A 19257-nucleotide genomic window follows, 5' to 3' on the forward strand; every position below is an offset into this window, starting at 1 on the left:
TTTAATGTTATTAAATACTACTGGAGAATTTCGTGTGAGTGTTAAACTTACCTCAAAAAGAAATGCTCCCAAGTGCTAAAAGAAAAAAAGGAAAAACAGCATTAGTTCCGGATAGCACAGGTACGTCTGTAAGATGTCTGCTAAAGATTTGGAGATCTGGAAAACATCTGCTGTGTAAAACATCTGATAAACGTCTTCGAAAAGGCAGTTTTACGTACATTCTAAATTATAAATACCTTACAGACATCTGACAGCAGACGTCTCAGAGACGTGTTGCAGATGAGCAAAAAAATACGAAAATAGACGTCTCCTAGATGGATGTATGTGCCCTGACAGCGCATTACATCTGGCAGACGTCTATTTGACATCTGCAATACGTCTCGGAGACGTCTGCTGTCAGATGTCATATAGACATCTATAAGACGTCTGTAAGATGTTTATGATTTAGAATGGATGTAAAACTGCTCTTTCTAAGATGTTTAGCAGACGTTTTTACACAGCAGATGTTTTCCAGATCTCCAGATCTTTAGCAGACATCTTACAGACGTATGTGTCCTAGCTGGGTGTGCTATCAGGGGTGTCGAATTAGCATTTTCTATGACAAACTCAAAACCATTTCTATGCCTTATTTCATAATTCATATTCAGTGTATAATGTGTTGTGTAAACCTGCATGGAGGACTCCAGAGCACGCTCAGAAAGGTGAGTACAGCTAGCGTCGCCAGGCTTGAACGCATCCAGAAACTGAGCATACAGAAGTTGCAGTACTGGATGATGGCAACTATGACGGCACAGCAGGTGAACATGGTGAACTGGGAAACAGGATTGAAAATGAGTTAAACAAACGAAATATAGGGGATTTTAAAATAGTTACGTAATAGGTTCCTTATGTACACAAAGGCTTTCAAAAGCATTTTTTTGTGTTTCATACAGCACGGCGTTACACAATAAATGGTGTTTGATATGTAGTGTGTTTTACTACATATCGCTTCATGTGTTGACAAAATAAATTTACTTAAAGGAGTAGTTCACCTTCAAAATGAATGAATTCTGTCATCATTTACAGTTCTCTTGTCATTTCAAACCTGTATGGCTTTCTTTCTTCCGCAGAACACAAAAGAAGATATTTTGAAGAATGTTACAATAGAAGTGAATGGGGGGGCTGTGCTGTTCTGTTAAAAACATGTTTCAAAATATCTTCTTTTGTGTTCTGCGGAAGAAAGAAAGTCATACAGGTTTGAAATGACAAAAGGGCTTGTAAATGATGACAGAATTGTTTTTTTCTCTACACCTCTACAAAACTGAAGTTTTCCACATTGGATTTGTAACTTTTACTTTTCACGGTATATTAACAATAAACTTTAAACAGCAGTGAGCATCACATCTGGCTACTGAATGATATTAATGATTCTAGTGACAGGGGCTGGAAAACTCCTGGAGGAAAACTGGATGCAGATCACACAGGGGAAATGTTTTGAATGAGAACAGGGTTTACTTTAGGACAAATCATTCAAATCGAAGGCCAGATCTGAATCTGTGTAAGAGCTTAATAAAAAACCTTTCTCCAAAAATGAAAATATGGAATGTTTGCATACCTGTATGGACTGATGCATGTTACAGGTGATGTGAGAGAAGACGGCCACAGCAGGCAATGACACCAGCACCGCTCCGATCATGTGACGAGGAACCCAGCCGGAGATGGCCCAGAGGAGGGTCCTGGTGCAGTCCAGAACCATATCCAGATAAAACGCTCTTCTACATAATACACAGATTCAGGCACAGATTAATACACCAACCGCTATGTGAACACCAAAAATAATGTGAAAATGTTATATAGTTATTTTAAGCTACAGCGGGTTGGTTCATAGCTGTGGTTTATACACAATAAATCATTTGCTGTGCTCCTATTGGTTGTTCATTTCAGCCGTCATTGGTGCAGTCATACCGGGAAACTGTGACCCCAAATTGTGACACTGCCAGAACCCCTTTGGAGGAGTTGTAGAAAAGTTAATTGATTGGCTGTGACGGGGTGTGAAACGTTTATCTCAGGGAACGCTCACCGGACGGCCAGCACCAAGGCCAGACATTCAAGCACAGCTGAAACTGCAGCCACGACGAGCGCAGGAGTGGGAAGCGGCTGATGGGTAACCAGCGGCCGCAGGAAGCAAGCCAATGACAGAGCCAGAAAAACACAGCAACACAGGAGCATGTCCAGAAAAGAGCTGAATGTGGGACTGGCGAAAGTCTGGACGGGAGCCTGCGTCTTCACCTGAGAGAAAGACAGAAAGAGACCATGAAAGTGTTCTTTGATTTTAAGGGAGAAAGCATATAACATAAGTGATAAATTCCCAAATCAATGGAATGGTTCTCCCAAAAATGAGTTTGAAAATGTTTTTTAATGACACGAGGGTGAATAAATCAGTCGTTCTGGGTCACCATTGACTCCCATAGTAGTCCTACTATGGGAGTCAATGGTGACCAAAAACGGTTTAGTTACAGATTTTCATTGAAATATCTTCATTTATGTTCAGCACAACAAAGAAATGTATTCAGGCTTGTAACAACGGGAGGGTGAGCACATGATGACAAATTCTCAATTTTGCGTGAACTATTCCTTTAATTTTATTGTCATAGGGACAAAAATATGATTCAAAACACAGTTTTACTGGCCATAAATATATGGACAGTCACAGTACATTTTCTTGCAAAGTTAATGTTGGACTAATGTTGGAATGTTTCAACACACACCACTAGAGGGCAACACAGACAGTCCAATAAAACTCTCCTGATCTGTCCTATGACGCTCTACATCACCAGTTTACATACAGTCATGCACGCTGTTATAAGCACTGGATATGCAGACCAGATGAGCAATGAAACATTACATTTGATAGATGATCGAATCTCACCTCCTCTTGGTAACTGGTCTTGTAAGCCTTCTCCAAAGACTTGTCTATGAATGTGTGACTCAACTTGTTGATCGGCGGTTTGAAAAAGTAATCTTTCATCAGACTGCAGGGTCAAAGCACAAAAAACAACATGTTGTTGGTGATTTGGGTTTTAAAAACGCGCGTGCTGTATTATGAGCACAACGCCACTCAGACATTTCTCTAAATATCTTCTTTTGTGTTGCACAGAAGAAAGAGTCACATACAGGTTTACAAACACAGGAGGGTGAATAAATGATGACAGAATTTGTTATTCTTGGTTGAACTATCACTAGATATGATTAGGTTAGTGAATAAAAGAAGTTGAAGTGAATTCACCCATGGTACAGTACATTACATCAGTGCATCACGCGCCCCGGTGGGAACAGAACAACCTCCGCTGGCAGACGTTAAACAATAACATTCCATCTTATCTGACATTTCCGTCCCAGCGGGCCTCGTCCCCACACGGCCTCAAAACTGCAGCGCTTTCTAACCTGTCCTCCTTTATCACGTCCACAAAGTGAGCGTCGCTCCTCTCGCGGAAGTTTTTGGAGCGCAGCGGGATGAGGGCAGAATGATCCATCGTCCCCATGCCGCTGACGCCGCCACCCCACTTCTTCTCCTGCAGCATCTCGCACAGAGACGTCTGACTGTGGGCCACGGGCTGCTCCAGGTGAGAACTTAACAAGCCATTGAGAGTCTTCGGATTCTTGCCAGAAGGTCCCTGAAGATTCAGAAGGGAAAAATTAACAAGGAACGGATTTCAGCATAAAAAGTTATTATTGCATTCATTTATTTACATAGTTATGTAATCAACAGCACGTTAAATGGTGTTAATCTTACAAGAAAGGCTAGATTATACTAAATGCTACTTAATAAAAAAATTCATTTCTAAATAAATATATATACACTGTACACTGCGTTCCAAATTATTATGCAAATGATATCTTTCTCTGGTTTTCCTAATTTGTCGATGCAAATGACAGTCAGTATAATTTTCAAGTAATCAACAGTTAGGGTACATTTGGAATTTTATTGAACAAACCTCCAACTGACAACAGTATTTATTTAAAAAATGAAAAACTCAAAATGCACTGTTCCAAATTATTATGCACAACAGAGTTTGAAAACATTTCATAGGTTGTAAAAAACTGAAAATGGTCATTTGTTGAATTTGCAGCATTAGGAGGTCATATTTACTGAAATCAAAAGCTATTTCAATCAAAAACATCCTAACAGGGCAAGTTACATGTTAACATAGGACCCCTTCTTTGATATCACCTTCACAATTCTTGCATCCATTGAACTTGTGAGTTTTTGGATAGTTTCTGATTGAATTTCTTTGCAGGATGTCAGAATAGCCTCCCAGAGCTGCTGTTTTGATGCTAACTGCCTCCCACCATCATAGATCTTTCGCTTGAGGATGCTCCAAAGGTTCTCAATAGGGTTGAGGTCAGGGGAGGATGGTGGCCACACCATGAGTTTCTCTCCTTTTATGCCCATAGCAGCCAATGACACAGAGGTATTCTTTGCAGCATGAGATGGTGCATTGTCATGCATGAAGATGATTTTGCTACGGAAGGCATGGTTCTTCTTTTTGTACCATGGAAGAAAGTGCTCAGTCAGAAACTCTACATACCTTGCAGAGTTCATTTTCACACCTTCAGGGACCCTAAAGGGGCCCACCAGCTGTCTCCCCATGATTCCAGCCCAAAACATGACTCCGCCACCTCCTTGCTGACGTCGCAGCCTTGTTGGGACATGGTGGCCATCCACCAACCATCCACTACTCCATCCATCTGGACCATCCAGGGTTGCACGGCACTCATCAGTAAACAAGACTGTTTGAAAATTAGTCTTCATGTATGTGTGGGCCCACTGCAACCGTTTCTGCTTGTGAGCATTGGTTAGGGGTGGCCGAATAGTAGGTTTATGCACAACTGCAAGCATCTGGAGGATCCTACACCTTGAGGTTTTCGGGACTCCCGAGGCACCAGCAGCTTCAAATACCTGTTTGCTGCTTTGCAATGGCATTTTTGCAGCTGCTCTCTTAATCCGATGAATTTGTCTGGAAGAAACCTTCCTCATTCTGCCTTTATCTGCACGAACCCTTCTGTGCTCTGAATCAGCCACAAATGTCTTCACAGTACGATGATCTCGCTTAAGTTTTCGTGAAATATCTAATGTTTTCATACCTTGTCCAAGACATTGCACTATTTGACGCTTTTCGGCAGCAGACAGATCCTTTTTCTTTCCCATATTGCTTGAAACCTGTGGCCTGCTTAATAATGTGGAACGTCCTTCTTAAGTAGTTTTCCTTTAATTGGGCTCACCTGGCAAACTACTTATCACAGGTGTCTGAGATTGATTTCAGTGATCCAAAGAGCACTGAGACACAATACCATCCATAAGTTTAATTGAACAATATAAAATTAAATGTTTACGACACTTAAATCCAATTTGCATAATAATTTGGAACGCAGTGTATAACAGATATAGTATTTATAATATTGATAATTTTCTATAAAAACATACAAATATACTTATATAAAGTACTATTAAAGGTTATAGGGTCACTTGTGTGACACTTGTGTGACAAAACTAACATGAACAAAATAAAATATATTTTATATAATATATTATATTTATACAATAGGCCTATATTATATATATATATACACAAGTATATATATATATATATATATATATATATATATTATTTTTACATATATAATATAGATTTTTGAAAAAAATGATGCGTGCGTGCGTGCGTGTTAGAGTAGTTGTTACACTATACTATGTATGTAATGTAATATATAGGCTAAAGAAAATAAAACTCATTTTTAGGATCATTCAATATATTTTCATCGTGGCATTATTTTCAAGACAACTCAATGTCATACCTGCAGTATGCACTATATATATTGTAATACATCATGTGCATAATTCATAATTCTGTACCAAATACAACAAAACACTCCTGACTTTACACTTTTATGCCCGGTTTCACAGACAAGGCTTAAGACAAGTCCCAGACTAAAAGGAATGTTTGAGCTGTCTTAACTGAAAATAACTTTCATGACATAGGTTAAAATATGTCAGTGCCATTGTTTCGTCTCAAGATGCAAACCAGTAATGTTTTTTTCTAAGGCATTTTTATAAAAGTGCCTTAAATCTGCTAATTTAACTAAGGTCTAGTCCTGGCTTAAGCTAAGCCTCGTCCATGAAACCGGGCCTAAATGTCACCTACGAAGCAGAAGTAATAATGTGACTTATTAGTTGATCAGAATGCACTTTTTAAATGATTCATTCTGTTCATTTTATTCAGATCTAATTGACGCACCTTGCTGTTGATGGATTTATGATCGGAATCTGTGCAGTTGTCAAGAAGCATCCCATCTTCTGAAGCCAACCCGCTACATGAGGGACAGGCGGACTGATGGGACAAAAAGCACGATCAGAATTACAACAGAGCACACAGAGAGCAAAGAGTTGTGTTACCTGTAGAACACAAAAGAATTGTTGAAAAAACATTGTTGCCTAAAATCTTTAAGAATCAAATTGGCTATTCAACTTATTTCCAAGTATTTCAACCAATTAAAATGATAGTATAGTGACATTTTTTATTGCCATTTAACACCCGTAAACTGAAGCGTGAGGATGTAATTTATCATGTGAATATTCAAAGGATTAAACGGATGCGAATAATGACATCAGTCTGCGTTTCTCTCTACACTGTCACCACGTGCTTCGCCCGTCTCCCTTCTCGTATTTACCCCCATTGTTTGCAACCCAAGGTCCCATCAGTATTAAGTGCAATGATGAGAGCATTGTTCACAAGGGCTGCTGGGTAATGTGGCGTCCCCTGAAAGGTTGCTTGGATGAACGTGTGTTGGGTTTGATTGATCGATCAATGTAAGGAGAGTGGGATGCGTCACGCACAGGTCCATTATAACCTGACCGATCTACCACCGGTGTTTCTCTGGCCGTGCGCCTTTATTGACGAATGCATTACAGCAATATTTGATGTGATGCATCAGCTCTCTTCAGCAGTGAATGGATGAATGCATAAACTTAAAGCATACAACATCAACCTGAACTATACTGATACGTTACGATATTAAATCATTTGGTTATTGTAAATATTTGAAAACCTTTACTCTGTCTGGTGTGAGAGCGCAGGCCGATGACGTCAGGTCAGGAGCGTGAGCGCAGGACGCAGCGCTGATGGATTTTCGGAGCTCTGTTCCCGTCAGACCGGACTGAGAGCAGTGGGGATTCTTCACTTTCCTCCCGGAGATCAGATACGTCTTAAGACCTGGAGAGAACACACAAACACACACACACACCATCAAGTCCCAGCAGTGTTTGTCTGTATCAGTTTGGTTCATTGTGCATTGACCCGTGTTGACAACCATCAAATGGATTCATCAATCATCTCACACATGGAGTGTGAAGAGAGAGTGTGTGTGTGTGTGTGTGTGTGTGTGCGTGCGTGCGTGCGTGCGTGCGTGCGTGCGTGCTGTGTGTGTGTGTGTGTGTGTGTGTGTGTGTGTGTGTGTGTGTGTGTGTGTGTGTGTGTGTGTGTGTGTGTGTGTGTGTGAAACCAGGTGCAAATGATAGGATTTTTCACCCGTTTTCGTGCAGATCAAATGTGCAGATGATGCTTTTATTGAATTGAACTCAACCCTCCGAAAAAACTCACATTCAGCAAAAGAACCGATGGAAGATGTACACAAGGGTAAATATTCTTGCATCCATAATACCAAAATGTGGGACATACATATGGATCTAAATATATAGTGCAAAACTCTGATTCGTGTCTTTGTTCTAGCAATAAACCTGAAACATGTATCGATATTAAAAACGTACACAAGTACAAAATATCAAAAATTACAATTTATAAAACAATACCTATTGCCAATTGACCTCGAATGATAGCTTGAGAAATTAATTTGAGCAAATGGAAACCTTTGCATAAGTCCGTCTCAGATATTTCTCCTGAGAAAAAGAGTCAGAAATGTCACAAAAGTTTCAGAAGAGATGAAAACAATGTGTCAAACCGCGCTCAGATTTGTCAAGTCTGCAATCAGACATTTCTCATCAGATTTACCCAAATCCAGATTATTTGACCTCTACCATCTACGGTCATTTGACACCTCCATATATTTGAACGATCATCTGAGACATTGATATATCAATAAAACACACAACATCTGAGCCATAAACATGTTCCTCTGGGAAGAGTAAACAAGAAAAATGGATTGTGAAAGGTGGAGTGTTTTATAGCCACAATAAGACAGCTAAAAGAGTCCTGTTTCACCCAAACACTGTCAGGTTTTTGTAGATCGTGGAGGCTGACAGCGGAGGAACTAATAACGTCAGGCCCAGTGTCAACGTTTGGAGCGAGCACATGTGTTCCTGTCTTCACGCACATAATTCACCTGTCACCGCTGGAGAGAGATACGCTAGCTGATGTGGAAATCAGGAAGACAAGCACCTGGAATAAAAAACAGCAGATCAAACACTGTTTTTATTGGTAATGTTTGGTTTGAACTTGGCGAAGTATACGTAAAGGTGGACAGAGCTAATTCACAGGTGTGCGTTTCCTAAAAACCACTGTACCGCTCCATACTGCGTCACGCTCTTTTGAAGACACAGAACTCGTTTTGTCCAGTTCGCCGGAGTTACGACCTTGAGACAACATTCGTTAGATAATAAAAACAAGACGGGACACGTTTTCCAGTTTACACATTTACCTAAAGCCATTAACATATTAGGACTGTAAGATTTTTGTAAACGCAAAATTGAATAAAGAGATTTCTCAGTCAAAGCACAGCATGAATGTAGACATGCATGAAAGTTTTTTGTACTAAAGCCTAAATCTTGGCTTGATGCTTGTTTTCTTTTGCGATGTGCCAGGACGCATGTCTGTTATATGTTCACACATCAATCATCCACTGACAGCCACTGTCAAACGCTTTATTCTGATTGGTTGACAGACAGTGTAAAATGTGCAATTTGATTTTTAGGAAACGCACACCTGTGAATTAGCTCTGTCCACCTTTACATACACTTCGCCATGTTCAAACCAAACATTACCAATAAAAACAGTGTTTGATCTGCTGTTTTTAATGTGAAAATGTATAATTAATGGAAATGTGTGGGTAGAATGTATTTAAAATATATACAAGTAAATACATGAAGGATTGCCAAAATATATAAATAAATCTATTGAATAGAATGAATAAAATAGCTAAACAGAAAAACAGAAATAGAAAAATAGAATGAAGAAACAAACACTGTCAATTCGTTTAATTAATTTTAGATTCATGCTGTTATGAAAATAGAACAAATAAGTAAATAATTTACTAACTTATAATTTACTTGTCAATAAATGATGTGCATTATTTTTCTAAATGTATAATGAATGACCATGTGACGTATGTCAGTATGCAATGTCTTAAAGGTACAGTACAGCACTACAGTCTATTTTCAACAGATCCACATGAAATTTTGATATAAGGTGTTGTTACAGTGGTTTGGATTGCATTTTACCAGTATATTACTAAACATTTACTGACGACTCAAGCGGTCACAGTAGCTCACTCAACACTCCTTCAATCTCATTACTTTTTTTGTATCCGGACGCTATTTTTAGAAAAGGTCATAGGAAAGAAAAACAGTAAGGTTTGCTAATGCACTTACTTCTCACTAAAACGCTCACTGTACGCAGCATATCTACCTTCAGTGTCTCACAGGGAATAAATGTTGAAGACACTGTGAAGACACATTCAGGTGCATGAATGAATGACAAGGTCAATGCTGTCGTCATGACAACACGCTAAAAAACAGATGATTCAAGGGCTTTTAACAGAGTATACATGACAGAATGTCGGAATGTCTGAATCGGATGTCTGATTGTTTATCAAAGAGTCTCGTCATGAGTGTTGAGGACATTTCCTGCCCTGCCCACAACACCACCACCACAACAACAGACGGACTCGCACGACAGACAGACGTTATTATTTTGGCAAGCCCTGCATTTCTTCTCTTTGTTCCGCAGAATGCCATTAAAATCTATAGTTACAGCATTCTCTGAGGAAACTTTAGTTTGTGGTTAAGATGCTGTAGGAGCCGAACACAAAGTCCTAAAGATGCTGATGTCATGACTATATGCTGTCATCTTAAAGACAACGACAAAAACATATTCATCAAGAAATAAAGTGTTAATAATCCTCTGTGATGTCAACTAGTAAATTGTAGTCTCGCAATCTGCTGGCAAAGTAACATGTTTTACAGGAACACTTCTAAAGTTTCTGAAGAAATAATCTGCCTGATTTCTTTCTCTCGAATTCAAACTTTAAGTTGGTTTAAGCATTTCTCGTAACAAATCGTATCCGTCACATTTAAATGCACACGCATTTGATTTTCAAAGTAATGCCAGAGGGCATTTTGAAGAATGATTCATTTGAGTAATGCACGTAGAGTAGGTCATACGAGTTTGAGTTTAACCTTTGCAGTTGCTGGTCACTTTGTAAAAAAATACTTTTACAACTATTGAATGCTTTTCCTACAAATAAAACCAAAACATTGTATTTCGGTTCTCTGCAAAAAATCCTGTACAAAAACATACTGGCAGCTGAGACGCCAGAAATATAACGTAAAACAAATTTAAAAATCCCTGTAAAGTTACATGTTTTTTTTGTAATTTGCAGTCTTCGGTAATTTGGCGGGTTTTGGTTTTTCAAAATACGTGAAAAATATGTACAAAAAAAAAAACAATAAAATTCCATAAATTACAGCTTTTTCCATTTACATGAAACATCTCTGTCAAATTAAAATTTTCCATGGTAACCACAAACCATTGTTGCTACAATTACCATAGTTTTACCATGTTATTTGTAGTAAAATAATAATTCATCTGCCAAAAACATATTTACCGGACTTGCCATACTATAATAATGTTCACCAGGGACACACTTCAGATTATCTGCGTTTGGGTAGGAACTCACACAGATTTGAAAAAACAGGGCTAATAAATGATACATTTGATTTTGTCAGTACTGTGGAAATTGTCTTTTGAAATGAAAGACATTGTGTAGTCTGCCGTCTCCACTGATTCGGTGTTTTACTCATCTAGTAAAAACGGGGAATATTCTCTGTCTGAACACACGGCTCAGAATGAATAAGCAAATGTTTCTGGATCTCATCCCGCTATCAACGCCTGCTGTCGCCGGTCATCTTTCATCATTAAACGCCACTGTTTCATGATTCACGCTTTCAATAACACACTTTTTGCCTGGGTTTGCAGGAACAAATGAAAGCTCGGGTGAAGGACACAAAGGACGTTTCAAACACACAAAATGGTCTTTGAAATGTGCATACACAATTCTTCATGTACATGGTTTACAAAATATGAACCTAGCATATGTGCGCATGCACGCCACACTTAAGGATGAAATCTGCAAAGTTTTACACATGACGCCCAGTGTTCCCACAGCTTAAAGTATCTACTCTTCACGACCCCATCGATAACACAACCCCCCCAGACTACATCAGAAAAACACAAGAGAGATAAAATAATTGTGTTCCATAGTGTTTCGCACGGACTTTTAAGCAGCGTTCGGCTGTCGTTCCATCAGAAGTGCTAACGCGCAAGTCAATCGGTCCTAACGGATGTCTTCAGAACGCAGCGAGGTGCTCAATGCAACCCTGATCTGACAGACGCGCAACGGGCCGATCGATGGCATCGATTAAAACACATGTCTCGTTCGTGCCCATCAATCACCCGTCTCTGGCCGGAAAAACAGGAAGGAAACCGTGCCAGGTATCTCGAGACGTTCTTATCTCCACAGACTGAAGCTTTCTTAAACACTATCGGTCTCAAACTTTTTCAGTTAAGGAGTGTGCACATATTTATAAAGAGCAAAATCTCACAGGTGTTTGCGTGACACACTTTTCCATTCAGCGCACAGCTTTGTCGTACAGCACACACAAAAGTGGCACTTCAAACCAATTCTGTGTCCATCCTCTCCATCCTCACAGCACAATGAGAGACCCTGACCTCACCCGCCCACAGTGCCAAACGGGTCAGTGTTGAGAGTTTCTCAATGTCAACCAAAAACCGAATCATTAGAAAACTGTATATTGCAACACTCCCCCCACACACAACACGTGATCAGGAGGCAAGCATCTGTCCCCTCAGCGTGAATTGGGAGCACAGACCGAGAACAGATTGAGAGAGGAGCCCATCAAGCCAAAACTTGAGAGATAAACACGCCCACGTCACCTGTATGCCTTCATGCCAATTTATTCTCTGATATATAAAATACATTTACTCTGAACAGACATATTTATCAAAACCTAAACTTTCTATTACTCCCACGAATAGAATTTTAATTTAATTCAACGATTTTTAAATTCAAATTACGATGCAAGACGATCTACTGTCTTATTTTGAAGGTAATAAATATTTATTTATGCATTTGGCAGGCGCTTTATTCGTAGGTCTGATCCCTGGAAATCCAACTCATGACTTCGGTGAAAAATTGAAGGTTTTTAAGGAGTTTTTTAAGTTTATTACTTTTCTCAATTTTGCATCGTTGCAAAACAGCTGTACACAAAATTGCCAATAAGACAATAAATACATAAATTCAAACTTTATACTGTACACGATATTAAAAATCTTTTAATCTAAATGCTTGAAATTAATCTTAAAACAAAACATATAAAACAAAATTAAGATTAGACAAAAATATATTGTTATGTGCCAACATAATTTCTATTATAATTGTTGTTTTTTTTATTATTATTTTTTTAATATTATTGAAACGGTGACCAAATAATGAAGAGAAAGCAGTCAATTAGAGCCCATAATAAATAAATGAATGAATCTGGCTGATAAAATGACAAGAGAATGACTTCTCAAGTTCTAGGTAAAGCATGGTGACTTTGAGGATGCCAGAATATGACAGTTTTGATTTTGGATGCTTCTAGTCTCAACACATACCACATTACCAGTGTTGGGTGTAACTAGTTACTAAGTAATTAGTTACTGTAATTTAATTACTTTCCCTTGAAAAAGTAAAGTAAGGGATTACTCTTATTTTTTCTGTAATTTAATTACAGTTACTTCTGATGTAATTAAACTAAATACTTTGTGTAATATGTGTGTGTGCAGAAGAGGAATTGACATCAAAATTCAAAGTCTAACTTCAAAATCCGTGCTTTAATGTATAATTCTCACATTTGTAATTAATAATAATACTTTATGTAATTTTATATTATTTATTTGAGTGAATTAAAAGAGCCGTTTCATGTCTATCCTTGAATCACTTAACTAATCAAGGTTGATGTAGGATATAAAAAGTAATTAGTAATAAGTAATTAAATACTTTTTGAAGAGAGTAACTTGTACAGTAATCTAATTACATTATCGAATATGTAATTAGTAACTAGTAATTAATTACTTTTTCAGAGTAACTTACCCAACACTGCACATTACCCATATATCAGTATATAAAGATATGCGCTTTGTCCTGTACATTTTCTTAATAAATGTAAGTTGCATTTGCAAAACTCCATGCCAGTGTCCTGGATGTTGCTTTGCTGTTCCCAATAAAATGGATTTTATTGCATTTGCTATACAGTTGCTATGGTGTTCTGAGTATTTACCAGGTGGCGTCACTTGGTTTAATAGACCCAGCCCTTAAAAACGAAGCCCTCTCTAGATAATCTGCGTCACAGCTTTGTTTTTTTACAAAACAAGACGAATGAAGATAACGTAATTATGCCATTCCTTTTATTAAACTATCCTTTTAACTCAAAGAATAGCTTTTGTGCTTTTGACCTTCTCTAGTTAAGTTCCACCAGCCAAACCAGTGGAGCAAGCAGAAAATTCACACCGAGATGGTCTTTTCAGCAGGGTGGTATGACCTTATTAAACAAAGGTCTGGTTTTTAATCATTTATATTGCCAGATGTCTCACACATGCGTTATGTTGCTCACGCTCATCACACAGCAGTTGAAACGTATGCTTATATTTGGAGACTGTGGTTCTTTACAGAGGAATGCTGGAGGATTGAAGCCCATCTGCAGATGTTATTCACTCTCACATAAGAGAAGAGAGAGATTTGAGACGGTAACGGTGAAGCAGCGGGGGGACGGTACTCAACGCTCAGTTGGAGATCATCACAAGCACAAAGATTTCTCTCTCCGTGTGTGTGTGTGTTTCATCGGCAGCTGATAAAACCCTGAGCATCTCTCATCAATTCCCTTAAAAGCTCCTCTTTCTCAGGTGTCTTTTTGTCAACAAATGTCTCATTTGTGTCTATTTCTGTTGTTCCAAACATTTCTTAGGAAAATATTAGAAACCGTTGATAGTAATAGTTCACCCAAAATCTTTATTTGTCCATCCAGCTTCTTTCTTCTGCAGACCACAAAAGAAGATATTTTGAAGAATGTTGATAACCGAACAACACCGATCCCCTTTGACTTCCATTGTATAAAGACAAAATGAGTGAATAAATGATGAAAGAACTTTTATTTTTGGGTGAACTATCCTTTAAACGTGAAACAAAACTGAGACCCCGGAGCAATAATTTTTTCTATGGTTAAGAAGATTTTATTCTCTTATTTCTTTTGTTTTGTCAATAACTTCTCTTGATATCAAACAGTGAAGTCAAGTGTTGTGTTTGCGTCCAGCCCTCCCACCATCTCTGGCTAAACATGCCATCCATTGTAGAAAACACCACCTTATTTGGAGCTGATCTCATGGCGTTTGGCATGTAGGCTGATGTTAAACAAAACGACTCACCCTTGAAATAATAAATGCGGCCGCAATAACACCTCTGTCATTACAAAACTGATGTGCTGTCCACTGCGTATAAACTGATAAAAGTTTTCGGTTCAGTTCTGGTGATAAAGAAATCGACAGATAATCACACCACCATTGACTGCGAACATGAGGTGCTGTCATTTCGTGTTTTCAAGATATGGCGGAAAAATAGATTAAAAATTGCTACAACAGGTCTTTCTTCTATGCGCTGAACAGTGTTGGGTGTAACTAGTTACTAAGTAATTAGTTACTGTAATTTAATTACTTTTCCCTTGAAAAGGTATAGTAAGGGATTACTCTTATTTTTTCTGTAATTTAATTACAGTTACTTCTGATGTAATTGAACTAAATACCGTGTAATATATTCAATAGTGGAATTGACATCAAGTCTCCCTTTAAAATGTATGCTTTAATGTATCCTTCGCACATTTGTATACTTTGGTCAGTTAATAAGAACAATTTATGTAGTTATTTATTATTTATTTGAATGAAATAAAAGAGCCGTTTCGTGTCTATCCTTGAATCAATTCTAATCAAGGTTGATGTAGGATATAGAAAGTAATTAGTAATAAGTAATTAAATACTTTTTGGAGAGAGTCATTTGTACAGTAATCCAATTACACTATTGAATATGTAATTAGTAACTAGTAATTAATTACTTTTTCAGAGTAACTGAATGACTTCTGAATGCATCATACTGTTCTGAATGTTGTAAAAGAGATCAAGCTTATTTGAATAAAGTTACAAGAGGCAAACTTCAGACATTAACATAAAATCACACCTTAAAGACATATTTTCAAATAAATAAAAGTGTCTTTTATTTAATTATATTTAATAAAATATGCATATATTAATATGTAATATATTTATATATATATTATATGTTAATTAAATATGTAATGAATACATTTATTTTTCCTTCAGCCATTGTATTTAGCTTATACATGGTTTTTAAATAAATAAAAGAGTCTTTTATTTAATTATATTTAATTAAATATGTAAATATTAATTGTATATAATATATTTAAATATGATATATTAAATAATATAAAATATTTAATGTTATACATTTATTTTGCCTTTAGTTATTGTATTTAGCTTATTGTTTTAAAAATAGTTTTATGCTTTAAAAAAAATTGTATGCTTTATTTAAATGTTTTATATTTTAACTGAGAAACTGCATTGAGCTGCAGTTTATACAACAAATGTGCAAAACAAATCAAACTTTTGCCCTCACGAAGCATTATAATGTACAAGATACGCATAGTTTCATAACCTGGCATTGAAAAAATATAAATAAATAAAAATCCTCCTATACCAATATAAAATATTAAAACATACAGTTGGATGACGGTCACCGATGTGCATTAATGAAACACAGAAAGAGCTTACAGTAAATTCAAGGTCTCTTTTACTCTCTCATATCAGCGGAGAAAGATCTCACCCCCCTCTGACTCTCCATATGGATAAAGATCTCCATCCAGGAGCTGCTCGCTACTCCAGAAAATCCAGTAAACATACGACGCACAATACAGTAGAGGCCTGTAATAATGCTTACGCCGAGAATAAGGGCACGCACACATCAGCCTCTTTGTCCTTGAATGAACCGCTTTGACACTCACTTCTGCATGGCCACTGTTAGAGGCTGCAAGGCCTCTTGGGAGATAAGAGAGAGAGAGAGAGAGAGAGAGAGAGAAAATCAAGACACAAATACAACAGCGGTTAGATATGGGATGGGAGCTTTTAAATGCTTCATCGTGAGCTTTGGGAAAAATAGGTTCCTTCCGCACTAGAGAATCACTGGTGACAACAGAGATGCAGTATAACAGATGATGACACCTGAATTCGAAAGCACATGACGTGAGATTGACCTCAACCGGAGATCTAAAAGCATTTTGTGTAAAAAATATCACTAGGAAATTGAGATCCGAGCATGCAATCCGTCACCTAAGGAATGAAAGTTCACCAGATCTGTGCAACAGTTAGAATTCAGTGTCACAATCCGCTCGATTAATAAGAAATGAGGAGAATGATACAAATGTACTCGCATCCAAAATGTCTGATACGCAAAATGACAAAGAGAGCATGGGAAAGAAAGATGTGTTGAAAAACGGAAGAGAAAAAAGCAGACACAACAAAACGATAGACGGGAATACACACAAACAGTATGTGAACATGATACAGTATAATTTGAGACCTCAAACTAAACACACACAAGACATTCTGACGACGTTTGCCACGTCTGCCTGCGCTTCTGCATTTCAAAACGACGAGATTGACCTCAACCGGAGATCTAAAATTTTTTCCTGCATCGCTGCCGGCAGCTTGTTTCGAGTATACTACGATCCATCGAGCAACCTTGGTAAGTTGGAATTGCACTTCAAATCCGGTGAGTTATGGCTTCTATTCCTATTATTGTTACTTGCACCTCATGTCATATGTTTAGCTTAGCCTTCTCTGTCAGCTGCGAGGGTTTTATATGCGATAAATGCAGGGAAATAGTTAGGCTGACAGAGAAGATCTTAGAATTAGAGTCTCGCATCCAATCTTTATCTGAGGATAGTAAGAGTTTAACGACGATAGAAAACACTTTGGATGCGAGCAACATTAGCGCACACAGCTCGGTTCCGGTTGAAAATCCTCCGCAGCTGGGAAACTTCGTGACTGTGAGACGGCGTAGTCGCAGGACAAAACATCACTCGACCGTTCCGATTACAGTCTCGAACAGGTTTGCCCCGCTCAGTGACGCACCGACTGAGAAACCTGCTGAAAGTGCCCTAGTTATCGGTGATTCTATTGTTCGGAACGTTAACATAGAGGCACCAGCCACCATAGTCCAATGTTTACCGGGAGCCAGAGCGCCTGACATCAAGTCAAATTTAAATGTGCTGGCTAAGGCTAATCGTAAATTCAGTAAGATTGTCATTCACGTCGGCACAAATGATGTTCGACTCCGTCAATCGGAGATCACAAAAGATAACATTAAAGAGGTGTGTGAGCTCGCAAGCATGATGTCAGACACTGTAATATTCTCTGGCCCCCTCAATGCTTATCGTGGTGATGAGATTTATAGCAGATTATCATCACTAAATGGCTGGTTGTCTGAGTGGTGCCTGCAGAATGATATAGTTTTTATAAATAACTGGAAGAGTTTTGAGGGCAGACCTGACCTGTTGAAACGAGATGGTCTCCATCCCTCCTGGGCTGGGACTTCCATCCTGTCTAGAAATATGGCAAAAAGTCTTAATGCTAATGCTAAAACTTGACTCGCTGGGGCCCAGGTCAGGGAGCAGACAGTATGGCTTAACCAACTGTCTGCTTGCCGTCTCACGTCGCAGAATACACAAAATGTACAACATGTAGTAATCCGTTCTCCCAAACATCACAAAATAGAGACTGTGTCTGTCCCCCGGATTAGCAAACATAAAATAATGCGTAAACCTCTTGAAAGTAATTTAATAAACGTTAAACAAACTAAACATGAACAAAATACAGATAATCAACTGTTACGACTCGGATTGCTAAATATTAGATCTCTCTCTAATAAAGCACTTTTTGTTAACGATATGATAACAGATCATAAAATAGACATGCTCTGTTTGACAGAAACATGGCTAAAACCAGATGATTATATTGCTTTAAATGAATCTGTCCCCCAAGATTATTATTATAAACACGAGCCTCGTCTAAAAGGCAGAGGGGGAGGTGTCGCAGCACTTTACAATAACTCTCTTAGCATTTCCCAGAAGTCGAACTCTAAATATAATTCTTTTGAAGTCATGGTTCTTCATGTTTCAACACCTAATACTAAAGATAAAACACTTTTTAAATTGATTCTAGCTATTGTATATAGGCCTCCAGGGCACCACACAGATTTTATTAAAGAATTTGGTGGGTTCTTATCAGAACTAGTACTGGCCGCAGATAGACTCCTTGTCGTTGGTGACTTTAACATCCACGTAGATAACGTTACAGATGCCTTAGGAATGGCTTTCAAAGACACTCTTAACTCCATGGGCATTAGTCAACATGTGTCAGGACCCACTCACCTTCGTAATCATACTTTAGATTTAATACTGTCTTACGGTATAAATGTGGACGACGTTAAAATCCTTCAGCAGAGTGAAGACATTTCGGATCATTATCTGGTATTATGTTTGCTTCACTGGCCTACGGCTGCAAATAAAACTCATTGTTACAAATATGGTAGAACAATAACTTCAACTACCAAAGATGCGTTTCTCGATAATCTGCCCGAATTGTCTCAAATCATGAGAAATAACGTTGAAGATCTTGACATTACCACTGAAAATTTTAATTCCACCTTCTCGGTAACGCTAGACAAAGTTGCTCCACTACGTTTAAAGAAGATTAAAAATGGCAGCCCCACACCGTGGTATAATGAACACACTCAGGCTCTAAAGAAAGCGGCCCGAAAAATGGAGCGCAACTTTAAGAAAACTAAATTAGAGGTATTTCGTACAGCATG

General features: G+C 38.1%; 1 protein-coding gene across 4 annotated transcripts in view; it reads right to left on the reverse strand.

Annotated features, from left to right (window-relative positions):
* The window catches only part of LOC130561860 (adenylate cyclase type 9), a 45903-nt gene that overhangs the window by 5028 nt on the left and 21618 nt on the right, over positions 1-19257 (reverse strand). For 3 of the 4 annotated variants that reach the window (XR_008963867.1, XR_008963866.1, XM_057346469.1), the window contains exons 2-9: positions 7084-7247; positions 6273-6365; positions 3424-3653; positions 2909-3011; positions 2060-2268; positions 1595-1754; positions 669-811; positions 52-75 (exon numbers count right to left, since the gene is read on the reverse strand). Coding sequence is in view for 2 of the 4 variants with exons in the window: in XM_057346469.1 (XP_057202452.1) it covers positions 52-75; positions 669-811; positions 1595-1754; positions 2060-2268; positions 2909-3011; positions 3424-3653; positions 6273-6365; positions 7084-7247 (1126 nt within the window). In the remaining 2 variants the exon portion in view is untranslated. The remainder of the gene's footprint in view (positions 1-51; positions 76-668; positions 812-1594; positions 1755-2059; positions 2269-2908; positions 3012-3423; positions 3654-6272; positions 6366-7083; positions 7248-19257) is intronic. The other variant, XM_057346470.1, reaches the window with a different exon arrangement.

The sequence above is a fragment of the Triplophysa rosa genome, linkage group LG11 (genome assembly GCF_024868665.1).
Source record: "Triplophysa rosa linkage group LG11, Trosa_1v2, whole genome shotgun sequence".
NCBI lineage: Eukaryota > Metazoa > Chordata > Actinopteri > Cypriniformes > Nemacheilidae > Triplophysa > Triplophysa rosa.